This window comes from Heterodontus francisci, chromosome 5, assembly GCF_036365525.1.
Source record: "Heterodontus francisci isolate sHetFra1 chromosome 5, sHetFra1.hap1, whole genome shotgun sequence".
In the NCBI taxonomy this organism is placed as follows: Eukaryota; Metazoa; Chordata; class Chondrichthyes; order Heterodontiformes; family Heterodontidae; genus Heterodontus; species Heterodontus francisci.
The window spans coordinates 112,458,674-112,482,226 of NC_090375.1; the positions used below are offsets into that span (position 1 = coordinate 112,458,674).

General features: G+C 39.2%; 1 protein-coding gene across 1 annotated transcript in view; it reads right to left on the reverse strand.

Moving 5' to 3' along the window:
* Positions 1-3,582: 3,582 nt before the first annotated feature.
* The window catches only part of cyp7b1 (cytochrome P450, family 7, subfamily B, polypeptide 1), a 246,137-nt gene continuing 226,166 nt past the window's right edge, over positions 3,583-23,553 (reverse strand). Inside the window, exons 4-6 of the mRNA XM_068031910.1 lie at positions 21,860-22,066; positions 16,021-16,199; positions 3,583-8,773 (exon numbers count right to left, since the gene is read on the reverse strand). Of these exons, the coding sequence (XP_067888011.1) occupies positions 8,483-8,773; positions 16,021-16,199; positions 21,860-22,066 (677 nt within the window). The 3' untranslated portion in view covers positions 3,583-8,482. The remainder of the gene's footprint in view (positions 8,774-16,020; positions 16,200-21,859; positions 22,067-23,553) is intronic.

Here is a 23,553-nt window from a genome sequence, read left to right on the forward strand (position 1 = left end):
TTCGAACATGAGCTTGGATGAGAACCAAAACAATTAATATTGTCCTGCACTTACAGTCCTACAAGTTTCAAGACATACTGGTGTGTCCTGTTCCATTCACTCTGCTAATAGTTGGATGATCTCAAATCCCCTCATGGCTAATTCACCTTTATGATAATTACTTCAGCCATCAACACCCACCCCCGCCATTCCTAAATGGACTACTGTAGACCAGTGATCTCTGGATCAGATTAGAATAATTCCAACCTAAAGATTGCTAAAGTCTCCTGGTTTAGTTTTAAAGCCATAGAAAGTAGAGTGTTTTATTTCTAAAAGACTCTGCTATTGTCATTTAGCTTTGGAACAATCATTATGATGTTGTAATGACTGGAAATACCAGAATGGAGACCTTTAACAAGAGAATTGTTTGCATGATGTAGCATTTGGTAATTTTTTTTAACTGACTATTCCCACATCTGGCCATTATTGTTAAAGTAATCATTATTGTGCTGGTAACCACCATACAGGAGAAATTTATGACGCTGTCAAATAATGTGCATATGTGTCAGGAATTATGTTAGCAGTAGGTATGATCAGCTAGCTGTCCATAGACAGCTAAATGCCAAGACAGAAGAATTTTAAATGGATATAATGACCAGCTTAAATTCATGGTGGTTTGACAATTCACTTAATATCTATTACAGTATGGGTTTCTCAATGAGACAGATTGAAGTTAGTCAAGTCTCTATTAATATATTGCATGGGTAACAGAAACAAAGACAGACAGGCAGAGGTACTAGGAGTGAGAGCAATAGTAGCAGCAGTTATGAAAATCAGCAGAGCTGGTTAGTGACTGTACTAAAGCAAAAACATCTTGGGAATCAAATAGCATTGGCAAGATCTTGTTGCATGTTATTTTAACAACAAAACTAGGGAATTTGTCATCAGTAATGAATGATCTAATCATTAAAATAGCTTCTAAAGTACCATAATAAAAAGGCTCCTGCATTTATAAGGTGTTAAATATTATAAAGCAGAAACTTGTTAATATTTTCTCACCGTGCACAGTAGATTGAGTAATTTCAGAATTTCTCTCGAACAAGATTTGTTGGCAAACATTTTTTGAGTAAAGATTTCTTTTAACTTCTTTTTGTTGATTACATTTTATTAGGTCAACAAATAAACCATATTACCGGTTTCATGTAAAAATAGCTCAAGAGGAAATTATAAAAGATGTCTACGGTAACATGGCTCAAAGATGCCTTATAGAGCTCCTAGGTAGTATAGAAGTTTCAGATGTCAAACTAATAATAAGTGACAGTTATTTGCAAAAACATCAAAACATGGAATTTTGGAGTAGTGTGACATGTTTTTGTTGTTATAGCCAATGTTGTAGGAAAAGTTTAGAAGTCTGCCATAGTTACATTTGTTTACTCACCGATTTTTGCAAAATAAACCAGCTTCTTGATGTGTCACTAGCCTCATCTCAAGTGTTCATCCCACCGATTGAAAGATTGGAAAGGGCAGGCGGGGGCACATGAGTTTACATTATTCAGTTTATATTTCAAGAGGCATCGTCACAGCCCCCAGGTTATACTATTACATAAGTCAATATTAGACAGTGCAAGTTAACTCTGGGACATAAGAGGCATGCAGACCAGTTACAGGGATAACCTGTGCCAGAGGACCTGGGAGAATATCTACAGCAGACATGTAATTTGTAACAAACACCTTATCATATCCTCAGGATATTCCAAAGAATGTTATATCAATGGATTACTTTTCATGTGCAGTCATCATTTGAACCACCCGAATAGGCAGAGATAACCTACTGTTTAACGTTTTATCTGAATGATAGCACATTCAACAATACAGTGCTTCCTCAGTACTCCACTGAACAATCAACTTAGATTTATATGTTCACGTCTCGGAGTGGTGGTTGAACTCAGAACTGATAGTGTGTGGTCAGTAGCAAATATCTTGTATTCCCAACACTGACCATGCACCAATAATAAAAGGCAAAATTCATGCCAGGAAGCTGACATTTTTGGGTCCCAAGGGTGGCACTGAGAGGCATGGAAAGCACAGGGATTAATTCACAGGAGGTTCGGTGGAATCTGCTCATCTCTATGACTGCAATTTCTGACAGGCACCCTGGCATGCAAAGCTCTGTCTTCGTGAGTGTTAACTTGTGGGACACAATCTTTGGCTTAGTGCTGGAGGTTAAAAATGCAGGTGGTCAGCCTTGGCAGTTAGAAGTTGTCTTAAAGTAAAGCCAAAAACAAGTACAACCGCTCATGAAATGCGTGGTGTCATGAAGACCCTCACCTGCCAAGAATGGGGCATATTAATTTCATCAAATGAACATTAATTTTAAACTGCTGCTGGTGTGAAGAAATGACTTGTTTAAAAAGAGATCACCTTGGCTGGAGGACATTTGCATACTAACAGAGTGCTTGGAGAGACAAAAGAATTGCTCACTGATTCAATTAACAGAGATTGGGCTGGGCAGTCGTGATCCACATCCTGTCGGGGTGGGAGACAGCACTACACCCCACTCACCCCCAAAAGAGCTTAGAAAGCCACAAATGCAGGAGTGGTTAAGCCAGTTAGTCACATGACTAACCTGCTGGCCAACTTGGAGTTTTGAGTTGTGCTCACAGGACAGTTTTGGACAGACTGCAGAGTGCAACTGAACCTGGCTCTCGCTCGCTTTCTCACAGGACTCCGGACTCACAGAAGACACGTAAACCTCAAGAGAGAAAAGACTCCAACATCAAAACAAGTTGAAGCGTGCACTGGGCCCCAACGAACAGCAAGACTTACCGGCAACCAAAGACTCCACATTGAACTCAAAGGACCATAACTAACTACCAGATATTGCCTCAAACTTTTCCCCTTTATTCTTTTTACTTTTTCTGTCTCTGTCTGCGTGTGTTTATCGCGCATGCATGCTAGTGTGGTCGCGTCACGTATTCGCAGTCGTTAACCAAATTAGAGTTTAAGATTAATAAACTTCCACTTTTCTTATTTAAATCTAAGAAAACCTGTTTGATTTCTTTGCCTTACAATTGGAAAGCAGTGAACAAGGATTCACTGAGGGGGAGCTAAAAACACGGTGTTTTTAAAATTAAACCCTGTTACTGTTAAACCAAGCAAAGGCTGAAAGGGAACCCCTAGACCCCTTCTCACCTGGATGTAACAGTTTATTATTTCTTGCCCCTTTTTTTGAGGAGTGATGAGAGACTGAACAATGTACGTGGAACTTTCTTTCACTGTTGCTTTGAATGTTCACTTGTTGCCTGTGAAATGAACTGTATATTCATTTGTATCTGGCCCCGTCTTACCAAGTGTGTACTTTGTCCATCTTCAAAAAAATAGGAAGTGTATGTGAGGGCATGTGCGAATCATACAAATGTTGAGTTCAGATCATAAGGAGGTCCCCACGGTTACATTATTGTACAGTCATACATTGGGCAGTATGGGCACATTCCTAAATGTAAGATGCAAACACTGCTTACGGTGTTAGGAATGTGAATTTTGCAATAATATAGACAGACATTGAGTTGGCTGTACACCAATGACGAATTCTTGCACATAGAGTAAAATACTTGCTGTTTATTAAAGATTAAATGTTACACATACATTCGACCAACATTATGATCACACAGGATGCTTTGCCGCAAAAGATACATAAATTGCAGCTGAACCCTCCAGATATCTTCCATCATTGCCTAATCTCATTTTACAATGGTCTTGCTATTAAGCTCAGCTAAAAGACTGTTACATCACCTATCCATGACCTTTATTCTCAGTTTTACATGTGTTACGACCAGGTGAGAAAGGTGTCTAGGGGTCTTTTACTGTCTTCACCTGGTCTTAGTGTAACAGGGTTTGATTTTTAAACACACTGTGTTTTGAGCTCCCCTTGGTGAATCCTTGTTCACCACTTTCCAATTATAAGGCAAAGAAATGAGCACACCAGGTTTTCTTAAGTTTAAAGAAGAAAAGTGAAATTTATCAAACTTACTTAACCTCTAATTCGGTTAGCGCTTATGGATACACGATGCGCCCACACTAGCATGCACACGCGATACACACATGCAAATAGGGACAGAAAAGAGAGTAGAAAAATAAAGTAGAGAGGTTTGAGGCAGTCTCTGAAGGGGGTTTCTTGTTACTGTTTGTGTTTCCAGCTCGTCGTAGAGTCTTTGATTATAGACAGCTCTTACTTTTGTTCACATAGGAGACTTTTCTTTTTGAATTCACGTGTCTTCAATGGTTTCTGAAGCTGGTGGGAACGAAATGAGAGCAGACAGGAGAGATGTCTTTTCCAGTCCAGGAGTGAACAGCTTTCTGAGTTCAAAATTCTGTGGCCAGTTCAAATTCCAAAAAAACAACAGCCAGCTAAGTCATGTGACTAAACTGGTCCTGACCACTTCCTCTGTGTATTGGGGAAGCAAGGACTGGGTCCCTTGTTCCAACACTGTCTGCTAGCATGCAAATGTCATTCCAGTCAGGGGCTTGGCAATTCCTTGTGATAGATAGGCCCTCTTTTCTTCCCAGCCACAATTTTAAATTTTAATGAAATAATGTGTACCTCAGTCTTGGCAGGTGGGGGGCTCACCTGACACGAGTTATCAACTCAACATAGCAAAACTTAAAATGGAGCCGTAGCATGACTGCATCACATAATATAGTGTCATGCAGACCCCCACCTCCCAAGAATGATGCATATTAATTTCACCATCTGAATATTGATTTTAAACTGTTGCTGGAATGAAGAAATGACTTGTTTGTAGATTACCAGACACTTAGCTGGAAGAACATTTGCATACTAAGAGACAGTACTTGGAGAGACAAAAGAATTGCTCACTGATTCAATTAACAGAGATTGGTTTGGGCAATGGTCCCATATCTTGTCAGTAAAAGACAGTTCGGTAAGAGACAGCCCTACACCCCACCACCATGGAGAGCTTCGAAATCGACAAAGGCAGGACTTTGGCAGGGTTAAACCAGCTGGTCATGGGCTTGTGAATGAGACACAGGACAGTTTGAATTCAGAAGGCAGTTTGCAACTGAAGCTGGAACAAGGAAGCCTCTCTCCTGGCTGTCTCTCTCGCTTTCTCCCAAGCACCAGACCCACGGAAGAAAAGTAAACCTCATGAGAGAAAAGACTCCAACATCAAAACAAGTTGAAGCGTGAACTGGGCCCCAATGAATTATAAGACTTATCGGCAATCAAAGACTTCATATTGAACCCAAAGGACTGTAATTATAATCCCGATATTGCCTCAAACTTTTCCCCTTTATTCTTTTCTACCTTCTCTGTCTCTGCATGTGTGTTTATCGCATATGCATGCTAGTGTGGTTGCGTCGCATAATTGTAGTCGTTAACCGGATTAGAGTTCAAGATTAATAAACTTCCATCTTTCTTGTTTAAATCTAAGGAAACCTGTCTGATTTCTTTGCTTTACAATTGGAGCAGTGAACAAGGATTCACTGAGGGGAGACTAAAAACATGATGTTTCTAAAATTAAACCCTGTTACGGTTAAACAAGGCAAAGGCTGAGAGGGAACCCCTAGACCCCTCCTCACCTGGTTGTAACAATAGCCTATCATATCTATTTACTTGTAGAAAAAGGAACAAACATAGTGGTATCCATGAGTAGATGAGAACTATCCAAGGCTGCTTTATATGATCACTACAGCCTTGCAGATATTGGCTGTCAGCTGCATTTGCAGTTTGTTTTTTAATTCTAAGATTTAACTACAGCACTTAATATAAATGGAATTGAATAAAAGTGATTATTTCACATAAAATGGATTTCTTAACTATTATTCAATGTTACTCTCTAACAGGAATGAGTAGCATAGCATTGCTGTACCTGAGATGATGCAAGGCAGAGCATAATACAAGTTTTATTTTCTCATAACATCATAGTACATTAATATACAGAACATTTGAAAAAAAAGGCAGAGAGATAATGAGTTGTGGATGAGAGGCTTTTCTTGCAGTTTAGTAACTGCAACATTTTAAAAGAACATTAGAGAAATTAATAAAATGTAGCAATGTATTTCAGAGTTCTATCATGACAAAATGCATTTATCATATTCAGATCAAAATTAATATTCAGGGAGATTTTAATCATAGAATCACTGAATGATACAGCACAGGAGATAGTAATTTGGCCCATCTTGCCTGTGGTGACTTTTTGAAGCAACTACCTAATTAATCCCATTCCCTTGCCCTTTCTCTATAGCCCTGTAATTTTTTTTCTTCAAGTCTTTACACAATTCCCTTGTGAAAGTTACTATTAAATCAGATTCTGACACCTTTTCAGACAGTGCATTCCAGATTGCAGCAACTCATTGCATTAACAAAAATGTGCTCATGTCGCCTCTGGTTCTTACACCAATCACGTAAAGTCTGTAATTCTGGTTACCAACCTTTCTGCCGCTCGAAACAATTTCTGCTTATTTACTCGAGCAAAACCATTCATGATTTTGAACTCCTCTATCAAAACTCCTCTGAACTTCTCCACTCCAAGGAGAGCACACCTAGTTTCTTCATTCTGTCTACCTAACTGAAGTCCCTCACCCTGGTGCCATTCTCGTTAATATTTTCTGCACCCTCTTTAAGGTCTAGACATCCTTCCTGAAGTGTGGTGGTCAGTATTGAATGCATTGCTCCAGCTGAGACCTACCTATTGCTTTATAAAGATTTAGCATCATTTTCTTATTTTTATACTCTATGACTACAAAATTTGGTTGCGTAGCAACTGTATTTCTGGTGTTACAGTGCAGTTTCGGGTCTAAAAATAGCATCCATGAGTACACACTTCTGGTATGGGCTGCGTTGGATGCCATTTTGGGTACGTTGTTTGTGAGTGTGTGCTGGAAGTATGCAGAGTAGTCATATCGTGATGTCAGTCAGTGTGTAATTCCGATTTGACTTTAACGGTGCCAGTTTTGACCTCAACGCTCCAGCTAACACTCTCAGTTCAACTCGCACAGCTGAATATACGTTCAGCAGCAAGAAGGACCATCCCACCCTCCCCCCACCAGTGCTATTCAAAGCGATCACCACCTACTTTCAGGTTAGTTGCTGATTGATTTCTACTGACTGTTACTGAGTTAATAGAAATGCTTGGTGGTTTGTACTGTTTGCTTAATTTTGCTGAAGTCTACAGGGAGTGGGGCTGCACATGGTGAAGGCCTTGGTTCTCACTTCAAGGATTCTGCTCAGACCACTTGCTCTCAGTTATGGGCCAGTTTTCCAGTCTATCCAATTTTGTCCCCAGCACCTCTACTTATAAAGCCATAAATCCCATATGATTTTGTATCTGCCTTCTGAAATTGTCCTGCCACCTTCAAAGCTTTCTGTTTATACACCCCAAGGTGCCTTCTTTAAAGTTGTACCATTTACAAAAGGAATTTGCACTCTCAGGGCAGGATTTTATGGGCTCCCCTAAGGTGGGGCTGGAGGTGGGGTCGGGAGTGGGGGGTGGCGGGGTGTGGAGGGCCCGTCAGCAATCGATTTTGCTGGGGACGAGATAGACCAGCGACGGCCTTCCTATCCAGAGGCCAACTGATGCCCTTAAGTGGCATATGAAAGGCAATATGGGCTTCTTCCCACCACCACTGGGATCTAACTAGCAGCAGGGATGCCTCTGCAACATGAGAAGTGCCCATTGTAAAATGAAGCACACTCCCTGTGGGCTTGGGACAGGTGGTTTGTGGGGTGGGGAGCGTTCATCCTCTGTGGGCACTATGTGGCCCAGGGAGGACAACCACTGGCAAAACCTGCAATTCCATGGTCTTCACGCCCACCCTCCCACCCCCACCCCTCGCTGTGACCTTCCAGACTCCCAGCAACTCCGCCTCACTTACCTGAGGTCAGGGCTCCAGTGCTAGACCTGGGTCCAAGGCCTCTGTAGTACCAGCAGTGGTCACCACCCCTGGTGACACTGTTGATACTGCTGAGCTGCCAGCCCTCTAATTGGCCAGCAGCTCTTTGAGGCAGGATCCCCTTTGAGGCGGGGTGGGAGGTCAGCAAAACCTGCAGGACTTTTAATGGATGGAAAATCATGTTAGCCCAATACACTGCAACCCCCACCCATTCAATTCCTTAAAAATGCTAGTTCTGTATCAAAATCCACATTGGCGATGTTGATTCCTGAAATCTATTCTATCTCAAGTGGGCACGATTCAGCATTGGGTATAATGCTTTGAAAGTTACACATCATTTGGAACTTATTAGGAATTTTTCTTCACTGAGAGAAATACAACAACATTTGCAAGGAAAATTTGCTTTCTATTTCTAATCATCCAAGGCAGAAAATAACATACCCCATGCCAGATAGAATTTCCCAGATTTGATTCAGCTAAAGTCAGCAAGCAACATTCTTGTTTTGTCCGTACAAGAATCAAACAGCAACCCAATTTCTGACTCACCAATATATAATTTTCTCAGTTCCAAATTGAAGTTCAACATCTTTCTTCACTGATGCCATTTATAGCGGAACCGGACATCGGAATCTGGCAATAAGATTCCAAGGCCTGCACGGTCATTGCTAAGTCCTACTGACTTTTCCCCTTGCACTATTTCCATGTCAAATGACGCCAACATTATTGAGAGAAATATTTTGATTTCATTGACTGCAAAGTATCTCCCAGGACACATACTAGATCCAGAACCAAAAGGCATCAAATAATACCGAAGCTTCTTTCCTCCCTTGTAAAAGGCAGTCTTCTCCATTCCATTTTCCACAAAACGGTTATACTTGTACACCTGGAAATATACGCAAAATAAATGTTAAAAGAAAGTTCAAGTATAATGATAAGAAAGATAGGAAATGAAATGTATTTTGGGCAGTAGTGGAAAAAGGTCAATAGCAAATTGGCAGCTCACTTCACACACTGCCTGATTTTCTTTTCCATTTCCTCCAGTGCTACTAATTTTTATCCAGTGGCCAAGAATGGAAAATGCATCGGCATGACTGTCAAGTGAGAAGAGCATTGGCCTTGACTGTGGTACCTACCATAACCAAACATTCTGCCAACACATACTGACTAGGCTTGCACATGCAGAATGGCCAATTGAGTGAGATGCCAGAGAGTTGGAAACATTATGGTCAAAGACAGTGTCTTGCAAAGCAAATGGGTGAAAATTGTAGAATATTGTTAATAAAGACAAGATTAAATATTTTAATTCAAAACTAAACTTATACAATTGCTTTTATTACATTTCAAATTGTTTGAAAGTAAAACAATAACTGTAGATTTTGTGGAACACAGTCACTTGGGTGGACATTAAGAGAGCTAAAGCTTTTAAATTTATAACTTGTGGAAAAGTTTGTCAGTTTCATACATATTCATTAACTTACATATGATTGTTGCAAAAGATATAGATTGCTGTGAAATGTAGCCCGTACTGATAAAATGCCAGAAAATGTTATGTTATTTCAACTGGGTTTGGAAAAGACACTAAAGGAAGCTGGAGATTCAGATTAACTGTGAAAATTCAAATCTGCCACTGCAAAGTGGAACACAATCTGTTCTCCAACTCTCTTTTTTATCTTCTCTCTTCTCTATTGATTGCCAAAGATTCTATTAAGCCACTGTAAAAACATTTGGCACTCTACAATTTAATGCAATATTCCCAAGTATTTGAATAATTTTAGGTTTGGAATATTTTAGCTTGTTTAGGTACAGAACCTTAGTTAGGCCACACTTAGAATATTGCGTGCAATTCTGGTCGCCACACTACCAGAAGGATGTGGAGGCTTTAGAGAGGTTATAGAAGAGATTTACCAGGATGTTGCCTAATCTGGGGGGTATTAGCTATGAGGAGAGGTTGGATAAACTAGGATTGTTTTCACTGGAACGACGGAGGTGGAGGGCCGACATGATAGAGGTTTACAAAGTTATGAGCGGCATGGACAGAGTGGATAGTCAGAAGCTTTTTCCCAGGGTGGAAGAGTCAGTTACTAGGGGACATAGGTTTAAGGTGAGAGGGGCAAAGTTTAGAGGGGATGTGCGAGGCAAGTTTTTTTTTTACACAGAAGGTAGTGAGTGCCTGGAACTTGCTGCCGGGGGATGTGGTGGAAGCAGGTACGATAGTGACGCTTAAGGGGTATCTTGACAAATACATGAATAGGATGGGAACAGAGGGATACAGTGCCCGGAAGTGCAGAAGGTGTTAGTTTAGGCAGGCATTATGATCGGCGCAGGCTTGGAGGGCCGAATGGCCTGTTCCTGTGCTGTACTGTTCTTTGTAGGTTATCTTTGCCTGATACACTATTATCTCTGGTGTGTTTGTGCCCAGGCAATCATTTGATCAGTTTTCTTGAAGGCTGTTCTTTAATGTAATGGTTATTCATGACTAAACTATAACTAATGTTAGACTGACACTGAATAAACAAAAAACAGGGCAAATGCTAGAATCTATTATTAGGGAAGTTATAGCAGGACACTTAGAAACTCTTAATGCGATGAGGCAGAGTCAACATGCTTTTGTGAAAGGGAAATTGCGTTTGACTAATTTATTAGCGTGCTTTGAGGAAGTAACAAGCAAGGTGGAACCTGTTGTGTACTTGGATTTCCAAAAAGCATTTAATAAGGTACCACATCAAAGGTTACTATACAAATGAAGAGCTCATGATTTAAGGGGTAACATATTAGCATGGATAGAGGGTTGGTTAGCTAACAGGAAGCAGGGAATAGGGATAAATATGGGGCATTTTCATGCTGGCAAGCTGTAGCTAGTGAAGTATCACAGGGATCAGTGCTGGGGCCTCAACTATTTACAATCTATATCAATGACTTGGATGAAAAAACCGAATGTATGGTTAGCACCGCAGCCTCACAGCTCCAGCGACCTGGGTTCAATTCTGGGTACTGCCTGTGCGGAGTTTGCAAGTTCTCCCTGTGACCGCGTGGGTTTTCGCCGGGTGCTCCGGTTTCTTCCCACAGCCAAAGACTTGCAGGTTGATAGGTAAATTGGCCATTATAAATTGCCCCTAGTGTAGGTAGGTGGTAGGGGAATATAGGGAATGTGGGGATGTGGTAGGAATATGGGATTAGTGTAGGATTAGTATAAATGGGTGGTTGATGGTCGGCACAGACTCGGTGGGCCGAAGGGCCTGTTTCAGTGCTGTATCTCTAAATAAATTAAACAAATTTGCTGATGATACAAAGATAGGTAGGAGAGTAAGTTGTGAAGAGGACATCAATAGTCTGCAAAGGGATATAGATAGGTTAAGTGAGTGGGAAAACATTTGGCAGATGGAGTATGTGAGAAAATGTGAACTTGTCCACTTTGGCAGGAAGAATAAAAAAGCAGCATATTTAATTGGAGAGAGATTGCAGAACTCTGCAGTACAGAGGGATTTGGGTATCCTGGTACATGATTCACAAAAAGTTAGTATGCAAGTACAGCAAGTGATTAGGAAAGCAAATGGAATGTTGCTGATTATTGCAAGGGGAATGGAATATAAATGTAGGGATGTTTTGCTACAGTTGTGCAGGGCATTAGTGAGACCACATCTGGAGTACTGCGTACAGTTTTGGTCTCCTTACTTAAGGAAGGACAAAATTGCATTAGAAGCAGTTCAGAGAATGTCCATTTGACTGTTTCCTGGGATGAAGGGGTTATCTTATGAGGAAAGGTTGGACAGGTTGGGCCTATAATCATTGGAGTTGAGAAGAATGAGAGGTGATCTCATTAAGGGGACTTGACAGGATGGATGCTGAAAGAATGTTCCCCTTTATGGGAGAGACTAGAACTAGGGGACACAGTTTAAAAATAAGGGGTCTCCCATTTAAGATGGAGATGAGGAGAATTTTTTTCTTTAAGTGCTGTTAGTCTGTGGAATTCTCTTCCCCAGAGAGCAGTGGAGGCAGGGACACTGAATATTTTTAAGGTGGAGTTAGATAGATTCTTGATAAGGGAGTCAAAGGGTACAGGGGGTAGAGTTGAGGCCACAATCAGATCAGCCATGATCTTATCAAATGGCAAAGCAGGCTCGAGGGGCCGAATGACCTACTCCTAATTCACATGTACGCATGTTCGTATGTAACAAAGCAAAAAGACATCATTCAATGTTCTGTCTTAGCAATTGATCCAAGAGTCACATTATCTTTACATTTAAAAAAATTTGAGCACTGCCCTTTCAAAAGAACTCCAATATAAATATTTCAATGGCCAGAGGTTTAATCATTTTTGCAAATAATCCAAAATGTAGTTTTATTAAACATCATTCCTGGAGTCATAATAGTGATACCTAATCTATCAAATAATGACAGTAATCAAAGTGTTAATGGCCTTTTTGTGACCCTGGAGTACAATCTGACCACAGGCGTTTGTCAACATCTGAAATTAAACATGTGTGCTGCTTAAGCAAGAGGGCAGAGATAAAGTTTTAAATCTGGACCTGTATTACATATGTGCTTTGAACATTAATCTTCCTATCATTCCCAATGCCCAAGACCAATGGTCGAACTAGCAAAAGAAATTGGCTTGATATTAGTATATGATATTTGAGTTGTTCATAGTACTCATACTATATAGATGCCTGCAAATTGCAGAAAAATATTATCTTTCAGGCATCATGCAGGCCCCCACCTGCCAAGAATGGGGCACAGATATTTCACCACGTGGACAGTAAATTTTAAAATTGTTGCTGGGAAGAAAAGGAGGCCCATTATAAGGTATTGCAAAGCCCCTGACTGGAAAGACATTTGCATAGTAATAGACAGTACTTAGAAAGGACAAAGGGGCCACTTTGCTCCAATTTAATCCTCAATGGACTTTTGATTACCAGCCATTGAAGGTGGAGAGGGTGGCATTCCAGGTTAACTACTAAGATGGCCGAATACAGAAACAGACGTGGTCAGACCAGTTTAGTCACATAACTAACAGGCTGTTGGAGTTTTTTTGAATTTGAACTTGCCACAGAGAATTTGAACTCAAAGTTCTTTGCTCCTGGACTGAGAACATCTCTCTCCTGTCTGCTCCCATCTCTTTCTCACGGAACTGAAGACCCATTGAAGACACATGAACCCCAAGAGAGAAAAATCTCCTACAGTGAACAAGGTTTAAGAAGAATACTGGGCCCCAACAAAAAGCAAGACTACTTTGGACTACAAAAGGACTACAGTGAGCCCGAAGCACAGTAGTAAGAAACTCTTCTGATGTTGCCTCAAACCTCTCTACTTTATTTTTTCTTCTGCTCTTTTCTGTCTCGATTTGTATGTGCGTATCGAATATGCATGCTAGCATGGGGCGCAGCATGTATCCGTAGGCGTTAACCAAATTAGAGTTTAAGTTTAAATAAGTTTCACTTTTCTTATTTAAAGCTAAGGAGGCCTGTTTATGCTCATTTCTTTGCCTTATAATTGGAAAACGGTGAACAAGGATTCACCAAGGGGGAGCTCAAAACACTGTGTTTAAAAATTAATCCGTTACAATAAGACCAGGTGAAGGCTGAAAGAGACCCCTAGAAACCTTTCTCACCTGGTCGTAACACAGGTCAAATGTCATAATTTGTGACAAAAACATTTTCTTAACCAGAAGAGGTCTACCTGATTATCAATTCATTGGGTACATGACAAAGACATATCTGGAAAGAAAATAAATCCTTATATAACGTACGTGGCCCAGAATAACTGATAATACAGTTTCTTTCTCACAAACATGGGACATGGATTTAATGTATTAATTACTCAATTGGAAAATAAATTATATAGCTGTACACTCACTCCCAGTATCAGACATAATAAGTCTTTTGCCATAACTACCTGTAAGTATTCTGAAACAACAGCCAAAAAAACCCAAACAAAAGTTGCTCGACAATTCACTTATCAAAATACTTTACAAGCCAAAACAAACTTGTACAAACACCTCCCAAATAAAAGCAGATCCAAACAAACTTCGGTAAGGCCATGTCTAATAACTCAAATAATTCACACTGAATCCTTGTAACCTCTAATAGCTAAATAGCAACTAATAACCTCACAAGAACTGAGGTGGTAAATCCCCCTGATATTCTGGTTTGCTATTACATACCACTTTGCATTGTGCATTAAAAACGGTTACCATCTTGGACTAAAAACCCAAGTTTCCTTTCACGTTTTAGCATAAAAGTTATACACATACACCATACAAATAAATATCACTTTGTTGCATGCTGTGCTTATTCCTCATGAAGCAAACCTATATAAACTCATAACTGTCACTCTGAGCCCTTTATCTCATAGGAACAGGAGTAGGCCAGCCCCTTGAACCAGTTCTGCCATTCAGTCACATTATGGCTCATTTGTACCTCATCTCCATTTACCTGCCATTGCTCCATCTCCCTCGATACCTTTACCCAACAAAAAAAACTGTAGATCTCGGCCTTGAGAATTTTAATTGACGCAGCATCTACAACCTTTCGGAAGAGTGCGCTCCAGACTTCCACTACCCTTGTTGTGAATAAATGCTTCCTGATTTCACTACTAAATGGCCTTGCTCCTCCATTTGTAGAATAAAGAAGGAGTTTGACATACTCCAGTGCCATATCCTCAGGATAATTCAGTCTTCGGATTATGATGGGTTTATAAACTGAAAGCACTCAATGACCATCATAATCATTCAAATAAATGACAGACTTATAACTCTCTTCCAGATCCCTGTTATTTTTATTTCCCTTCCTCTATATTAAAATCAAGCACTTAGGCATATATTTGAAACCTGTAAAACCATACTTAGAAATTATAACTAGTGTTCATTCCTTGTGTAACTATTGTTCAAGACTAATGAATACCTGAGAGTAAGTTACAAGGGTTCAGGTGACATTAAATATGACTGAACAGTTTACAACTAACATCTCAACTCTGAGACCACTTTACAGCTTTGAATTCGGATTCTGTTTGCTTGTTTTTAATAATTTGCATGATTTTGGTTATTTTTTGGAGATGGGCATGGAGAATTATTTGGTTTTTTTTTAATGCTCACAATAGCTGCCGGCACATACATCTGTCAAAATGTAATCCAATGCATTGATTCATGACAACATTTATGAAAGAGTATTTATGCTATGAAGCATGAACTAAACAATATTAACTAGTTGTGCTCAGTGATAGTTGACTACTATTTAGTGTACTAAGTACATATTGTACTCAATTAAATGCTGGACAGATCAAATTTTTTGTCTTGAATAAAAACTGGCAATTAATACTAATGACTGAATTTAATGTATTCATATGCACATGTACATGGGAAGGTCATGGTGAGAAAGAAGACAGCAGTGTTAGCTGCTGCTGAAACAGTCAGACTCCCTTTCCAACATCAGCTCATAATTTAGTTTTAATGCTGGTACCAGCAACAATTCACCAAATGCAATGTAGAATCTGATTGCATTTAATTTGCATGCAGGTGGTGAATCTCTGAAGCCACATTAAGGCTACGCCATGGTGGATTAATTTCCAGTCTTTGATATTCATTAACTCTGGATGTAGAAAAAAATACAAGAAGATGGCACAATTACCCTCAGAGCTTCACAGCAGAGCAACAGCTTCACAATCTCAAGTTCATGCCACCATATTAGTTGATCAAGAAAGGGGAGAATATTATGAAGTGATGTGAAGCAACATACGGCTAGTACAGGATTTTTTGGAACCAATGATGCTCTGCACAATTATCTAAATGGTGCAGCTTATTTCTTACCGACACAGTTTTAATTCTTTCTTTCTCTTGGTCATCAAGTGATCCATTACCTGACAAAACCGAGAGTTTTCTTGACTTCAAGCCAATCAATTCACAGTTTTCACAGTTTAATGTTAATCCTTTTCAAAGCAAGACTACTCAATCTCATTCCCATATTCTCTATTGAGACACTAAATTCAATGACCTGCAGATCTTTGACCACACATTATTCAAAAGACAGGAGATTTTTTCCCCACACAAAAGAGCAACAGCAACACTGGAACAAAAGATCTGGTTGTTGCTGTATGGCTGCAGGATTGAATGAGCAGCACATGCAAGACACCACATACCTCAGGATCTTCATAAACCTCTGGGTCCATGTGTAGAATTGGAGGATAAAGGGCTACCCAGTCCCCTTTTCTCAATTTGATTCTTTGTCCTTCTTTAAATTTTAGGGTGAAATCCTCCTGGGCAGTTCGGATATTCATAGAGAAACTGCTTAATCGAAAGCTTTCATTTATTGCACTTCCTAAAGACATGTGATAATAAGAATTGACAAAGGGAAAGAATGCAGAGAGAGAGAGAATAAACAGTGTTACCATCATGAATTTTAGAAAGGTCCTGTCTCAGACTCACACATCTTTTGTGTCCACAACTTAAAATTTATTTTGGAAGGATCCTTAAAATTATTAGCAGAGTGAATGATACATTGGTTGCATTCAGTACTTGATTAAGAGCTGGAATTATCAGATTTCAACACAAAAAGATAGATGTGGTTTTCTTCCAGTAAAAATGGCAATTATAAGTTTTCAGATTCTGTTAGAAAACCTTTTCAATCTGAAGGCACCACCTTATCCTAGAAGGCTCCAGAAACCCAATGTCCTTGCTATCCTAGTGGCCTTCAACTTTTGTTCCCTGCTCGACAGATTTTATGGCTAATTTCCGGCAATTTATCCTGGCAGTTTGAGGAAGAATTCCTATGGGAATAATGTGCATAATTTGCATAAATCATTCTGATACATGCTGATATGCATTCTAGCTCCTGTCTAGGGTTGCAACACTCACATTGTAATCAAAACTGACTTCTTTCCAACAGCATATCTGGATACCGAATTTAGCAACTTGATTCTTTCTGATCATCACGTGAAAGCAGAAAAATTGAGTATCCAACCATCAGATGATACAAATTTACAAAATTCATCACCTATATTAAAGGGAGTAGCATAAAGTAAGTTTCATTCGTGATCCCAAGCACCGTCACGTTGTTAAAAAAGGAAGCTTAAAAAAAACTGCAAGTGCAAATCCGAAGTAAACAGCAACTGTTCTTTCAGTAAACATTAAATCTGCTGCAGCGTGCACAGAAAATAAAGTGGCATGGGATGCATACTCGCAGGAGGTTTTTCCTTAAGCGTGCATTTGTCTGAAGGAATGAAGCTTCGGTCAGCTCTGTGTGGTCAGCGCGGTGATTCAATGTGACGTACAGTGAGTCTGTGCATATTCTTTTGGACTGCCTTCGTTACTATAATCAGCAGAGTCAAATCGGTTTGTTGGTGACGAAGCCAGAACACAACTGCGGATCCAGAATGAAGCCTGGATTGCGGATTGCCACAAGGCACCTGACACGATAGATTCTAACTGGCAGTGTTCTGGCAGCGAAACTTTTACAGCGTACGAAAAAATGTCTACCTCCCTACCCTCATGCTGTGCACAGCCACAAGAAAGACATTGTATAAACCATTTTAGTATGTGCTTGGGAAATGATAGATGACAAGTGAAACATTACTGTTTGCCTAAGAAATCAGACGAAACAAATAAAAATCTCAAGACTGCAGCACGCAACTGTGAAATGGTAGTTAGTAGTTATTGTACAAGCAACATGGTCACATTCCACTGGTTGACATTCTCCCTGGCAGCATGGCAGTCAGTGCCTGATGTAGTATCACAAATGACAATTGGGCAAGCATATCTTATGCAGAAGTTAATCACGATAATGGAGCACAAAGTGTGTCTTCGTGGTCAGATCGTAAATGACATATCTGTTTTACCTTACAGTACCAGTTACATGTGGGAGGTTAGGCTGCTTTGGCTTTGAGCAATCATGATGATAATTATTAAATGACAAAAGTAATGAGTCAGATGATGATCAGCAAGGGAGGAACACAGGCCTATGGGGTTTGAGCTGACAAATTAAAAGGCACACATTTCTATAAAACATGCAAAGCCTGCAACACATACCCAAAAATAAAAATAAAATGCAGAATATCTCATCAATCTAAACAACCTGCTTACAATTTCTTGCACGCATTTAACATATATCAGAAGCGGCCATCCAATGCTACAGACAGATCAGCTGGTAGCTTGGGAGGTCTCCATTCAGTACCAAGAGGTACAGTAAATTATCCAGTGCAGTAGAGCAACATCTGTTTCTGTGCTAATACCAAACAAACAAGGCAATTTAAAGCCTACTACGAGATAACCAGACAGCAAATGAACAAGACCCTTAGCTTTCCCAAACACATTGGAGACTAAACTGCAGGGTGCATGTTGAGGTTTGAGGAAATATTCACAGTCCTTTCTGAAAACATGCTACATTGCCAGTGTCAATAAAAGGTTTCCTATTATTTCTTGAATGTTGTGTATTATGTTAAGGTTGCAGGCCTATTCTTGTATAGTATGTTTATTTAGATTGTTAAAGTGAACGTTTAAATCCTATCTACAGTCTATGTACAATCTTGATAGAAGTCAATTTGCAGCAAAGTCCTAATGCATTCAAATTGTAACCAAGTCTTTTGTTCTTTACATAGTAAGTAATGGTATAACTGCCCTGCTTTGTTCAAGGCTGGTTTTATACTATTGTTGTGTTTGTCATGGTCGATTTTACATAGCATGATTCATCCGTTTTATTTTAAAAAATGGAGACAATTAACACACAAATATCCTCTTCTATTTTTCATAAAATAAATGTCTTTTTTGATAAAATGAGAAATAAAGTAAGTTACAGAAGTGAAATTAACTAATTTGAGACTGTGCTGTAGCCAATTGACAGGCAATCAAACTGGGATAAAATGAAGCTGTCAGCTTGCAATATAACATGGTGATTCGGTACCCAGTCACCAATCAGGTACTGCAGCAAAGGATTGCAAAAAGCCTGAAGTCATTCTCAACCATTTTTATATTTTACACCTGATTTCAAGACTTAGAAAGAGCATGAGGAATGGACAATTCAATGAGGTTCAATAAAACTGAGCAGTAAATGATCAATGACCAACTGGAAATACTACAGCAGTTGATCCCCATTGTTATTGCTTTCCATTCGTCAGCCAATAAGCTTTCAATAAAAGGAAAGCAACAACGAGGAGGTTTCGCTCCAGAATAACAGAGTTTTCTTTGAAGAAAAATGAGTCATTGCACAATAAAACTACAATTAAAATAATTCTATTGATCTGCTATATAAATTATGTTGATTTTTTTCAATAAGTTGCTTACTCATAAAAAATATTCTTACCTATTCTTTTTGACTAGGGTGAGCATAAATTACACTTGCTTTGGCAATACTGGATAGCACAAATGAACATTGAAACATTATTCGGTCAAAAACTAATCCTGATCTATTAAAAATAACTGCAACTTTACAAAGTGTGTGTAAAAGAGGTGAGTGGACCCATTAGAGATGTATTTTAAAGGCAGCTCCTGTTTTACATTGAGAAGTTAATCCCAGGGCATTTTATATCTAATGCCGTTTCATGAAATTAGCAAAATGTGATTTAACCAGCATAAAAGTAAAGGTGTCATAGAAGTAGCATTCTGAGGAAGGTGCTTTCTCCATGAAATCTATTGTTTCCACATCAATTTTCAAGGACCACTTGCAAAGCTGCTTTTAAGATGGAAATGTTGCTTTATAAAATGCATGTTTAATATGGGTTCTTGATTAATAAAGTAGTAGTAAGCAATGTACATAAATAATCAGTTGTGATACTATAGATCAGGAAAGGCCATAAAGGGGATCAAGATCTACTCTAATAGTTAACATGTTCTACTTACATGGCTACCATACTGGCTCAGTGAAGTATATCTGAAAAAAAACATTCGCCACTAGGTTTCCTTCCTCTCTAATCCATGCACTGATCCTTTTGGTTTACCCATTCTAAAGGAAGTATGAAAAATCCCCCCAAACTATTTGTGAATAGTGGGCCATTTGTCAATCATGATGATGTCAATGATGCCTGATGTCACTGTGCAGCACGTTAATAAAGCAGCTGCCTAAATGGTGCCTGACAGATTGGCATTGTGATTGACAGGAGAGCCAGAGTTTACAAATAGTTTTTGGCGTGTGTCAAAATCAGACTACTGTTACTTTTGTTTAAAATATCTAAATGATGGTTTTTAAAGGATGGGTTTTTTTGTTGAAGAAACATCCTGTGGGTATGGATTTTTAAAACTCAGCATTTAAAAATTGCAGCTATGGGACACTACACCTTTAATTAGAGGAAAATGATTTCACCTATTACAGCAGGCCCTGTAGGAAAATGTGGCAGGAGTATAACGTATTCCTGTAGCAAAGAACAACTTAGAGTGTTTCACATGGCTTCCATGAAGGTATTCACATTTAAAAAATTACATTTATATAATATCTTATGACATCACATCCAAAGAATTACTTTTGAAGTGGATCACTTATGTGGATAAATTTAGTGATAATTTGTATAAAGCACAAACCCACAAATAGCAAATGCATTGAATGACCAGTTAATCTATTTCTGTTGAAGGGAGGAATGTTGACGAAAGCACCCTACTCTCCTTAAAAAGGTGTCCTGAAATCTTTTATACCCACCTAACCCAGCAGACAGAGCATCAGTTTAATATCTCAACCAAAGGCCAGCAGCTTTGACATTGCAGTACTGCACTGGAGTGTCAATTTAGATTTAAGTTTTGGAACGAGGTTTGAACCCACAAGCTTCTGACTCAGAGGCCATAGTACTACCTGATTAGTCAGGTTGAACTTAGTCACATACATGAAGGACTTGAGGAAAGTTACATTGATAGGTTTCTGTGCTTAGTAACCCTGCAATATCCTGATTTTTAGAAGTCAGCCTTCATTTCAATGCCTCTTGAGCATCCCAATTCTAAAACACTGTTTCCTAAAGCAGACTAGAAGCTCATGTCAGATAAGGTGTGATTGCGGTTCTCAAATGAGATCATGCATTTCCTCAGAGGATTTCATTTTCCATTTTGCTGACTCCCAAGATTAAAAGGATCATATGTCTTCATTTCTCATTCCAAAATGTACGTCAAATCCAATATACAGACTTAACACATTGTGCTCTGGATGCTTTTAGTTAAGATGGGTTTGCAATACATAGAACTGTGTTTTTCCCCCCCCTCAAAGAATTGTAGCTATCTTGCCAAAGGTGAATATCATAAGAGTGAGGAAGCATGTCCTTTAATAGTGGAGACTCAAACACAGGTGAAACAGTGAGCGAAGATGTAGGCTTTGTAGACAAAATTATTCCATAAAGTTCAGAACGTTCACTTGCTTTCATGATTTTCTCCAAAGTATCAAACTCCTAAGAATAATTGCTTTGAGAATTACTTTCTTTGATATAAATTTGGGCAACATTCAAGAGAGGAAATCGCAAAACATTCTGGGCTCAACTGATTCAACTTTAGGCAGCTTTTACAGTGAGGGGCTTTTGATCTGGAATGTTCCTTTTTTGCCCTTTAAGGAGTAAGATGAACATATCATAAAAAACAGCATTAATAGCATAAAGCAGACAACTACATGCACAGCAAGTCAGACCCTTTAAAATTTGATTTAAAATAATGAAATATTTAAACAGCATTCTATCAGAAAGCACTCAGTTACCTGATCAAAATATTGTCCTTAGCTGTTGAGGGTAAGTTTGGCAATCACACACTCCCAGCAGTGAGCTGTACTCAAAAAGAGCATAGGCTGGAGAATTAGGGGCTGCAATAATGAAGCCCTAGTTCTGCCTTGTATCTTTGGGAGAGTACAATCACTGAATTTATCTACTAATGTTTAAAAGTAATCAAACTACCTGTATTATGCACTTCCTTATGTACAGTCCATAATTGCTGAAAGTGCATGTTTAACATGTTTTCCAAATTTTTCAAAATACAGATAACTAAATTGTACGTGCCCTTTCCTTGTTGCATATTAAAATGATTTACCTAGGGTCACCATGCTGTCTAAATCTTCTTTGCTGAGGCTGATATTGAAGTCAGGGCCCGGTGTTTGACCTGCTGCCTGTAACACATGCTCAATTTCATCATGCACAGCTGCATAGGCTTCTGGGTTCTTCACTAGATAATACAAGGCCCAGAATACAGCTGGAACTGTGTTTCCGAGAGCAGCCCACAGGAAGGCAAAATGATGTGCTGCGCGAAAATAAGTGAAAAGGAAGATTAATAGCATTTATTACACTGATTAGATTTGCAGTGTGCTAATTAAAAGATGTTAGGACAAAGACCCAGCCAAGGATCAGTGAATGCTAATGAGGACCAATAGGCTTCTGAAGTCTAATTTTCTGCTTAATGAGGACAGTTTCAAAGCAATGTTACATGGAGTTGGGGGGTGGGGGGGAATAAATGTGGCTCTGTTAAATTTGCCTCATTATCAGCAATAAGTGCCTTGTTTTACCACATCAGCAAAAAGTTGAATTTAATTATCCCAGAAGGCTTTCACAGGATGAAAATATTACAATATAGGCTACTTCCAAAGATTTAAAAACAGTCAAGGTCACACGATTATCTTCTCCTAAATGTAACAATTAAATTATTTTTGTGTTTTAGCCTAACATTAAAATACTTTTATAATATGATTTTCTGTGGTTATGAATGTTGGATAGGTCATGTACATCAGACTTCTTCCACATTGGTTAACTATTTGTGTCATAAAAAGCTTCCGTTACGGAGTGCACTTCTCTCCTGATTTCCCCGTATTCTATGTGCCCAGTGATTCAAGCATGAGAACAGGAAACTCTTCTCAAGATTTACACATAAAAAACACAAAAATCACCCCAAAATTTCACAAATGAAAAATCATTCCCCACCTTCTAGAAACACTATGATATACCTCACTGCCTCTAAAGATCTTTTCCCCATATTTAATTATTTCCACCTGGCCAGGTGACTAGTCTCACTAGAAAAAGTACAAAGGCATAGCAACTCAAATTATGATGTAGCTGTGGAATGGAGATAAGAGATTGGCAGGTGTCCCTTGCATTGACCATTTTAACTCCTATAATATTTCAGAACAGTCTCCTAAAACCCAAGGGAACAGTTCCTGGCATAAGGTAAGTTCTTCGGGGTCGTTGTGGGTGTGGGTGAGGTTGCAGGACCGATGTGGAGAGAGAGAAGCAAGTTCACAACAGGGGAGGCCCATGGATTCCTCGCAGAGCACAGAGGTTCATTCCTACTCCTCCTGGCTCCCAAGGAATCCTTCCCAAAATTAAAGAAAAATTAAGTAATCTTGGTCTCTTTTGACCACAATATTTCCACATGTCAAGTTTCACTGATAGTTTTGGCAGTGTGCAGGCCTCCAAACATCACATTTTAATTATGCCCCAACCTTCTTACGGTGAGTGGCTGCCACATTCTGGAATCCCAGCAGTTAAAATTGCAGAGGGTACGAACACATTAAGAAAGCAGCATAATTTCTCTAACTGCCATTTTGGCCACCTGTCTGCACCCTACATACTGGATTAAAATCAGGCCTTATCTTTTGTGGACTTTACATTAAAAAGATAGGGTAAATAAATGTTATGCTAATTATAGTGAGTGATGCCAGTATTGGGGAACTGAATATTTTAACTAGATACAGCTTTCTGTGCATTAGCCAAACAATAAGCCTCAACACCAACCCT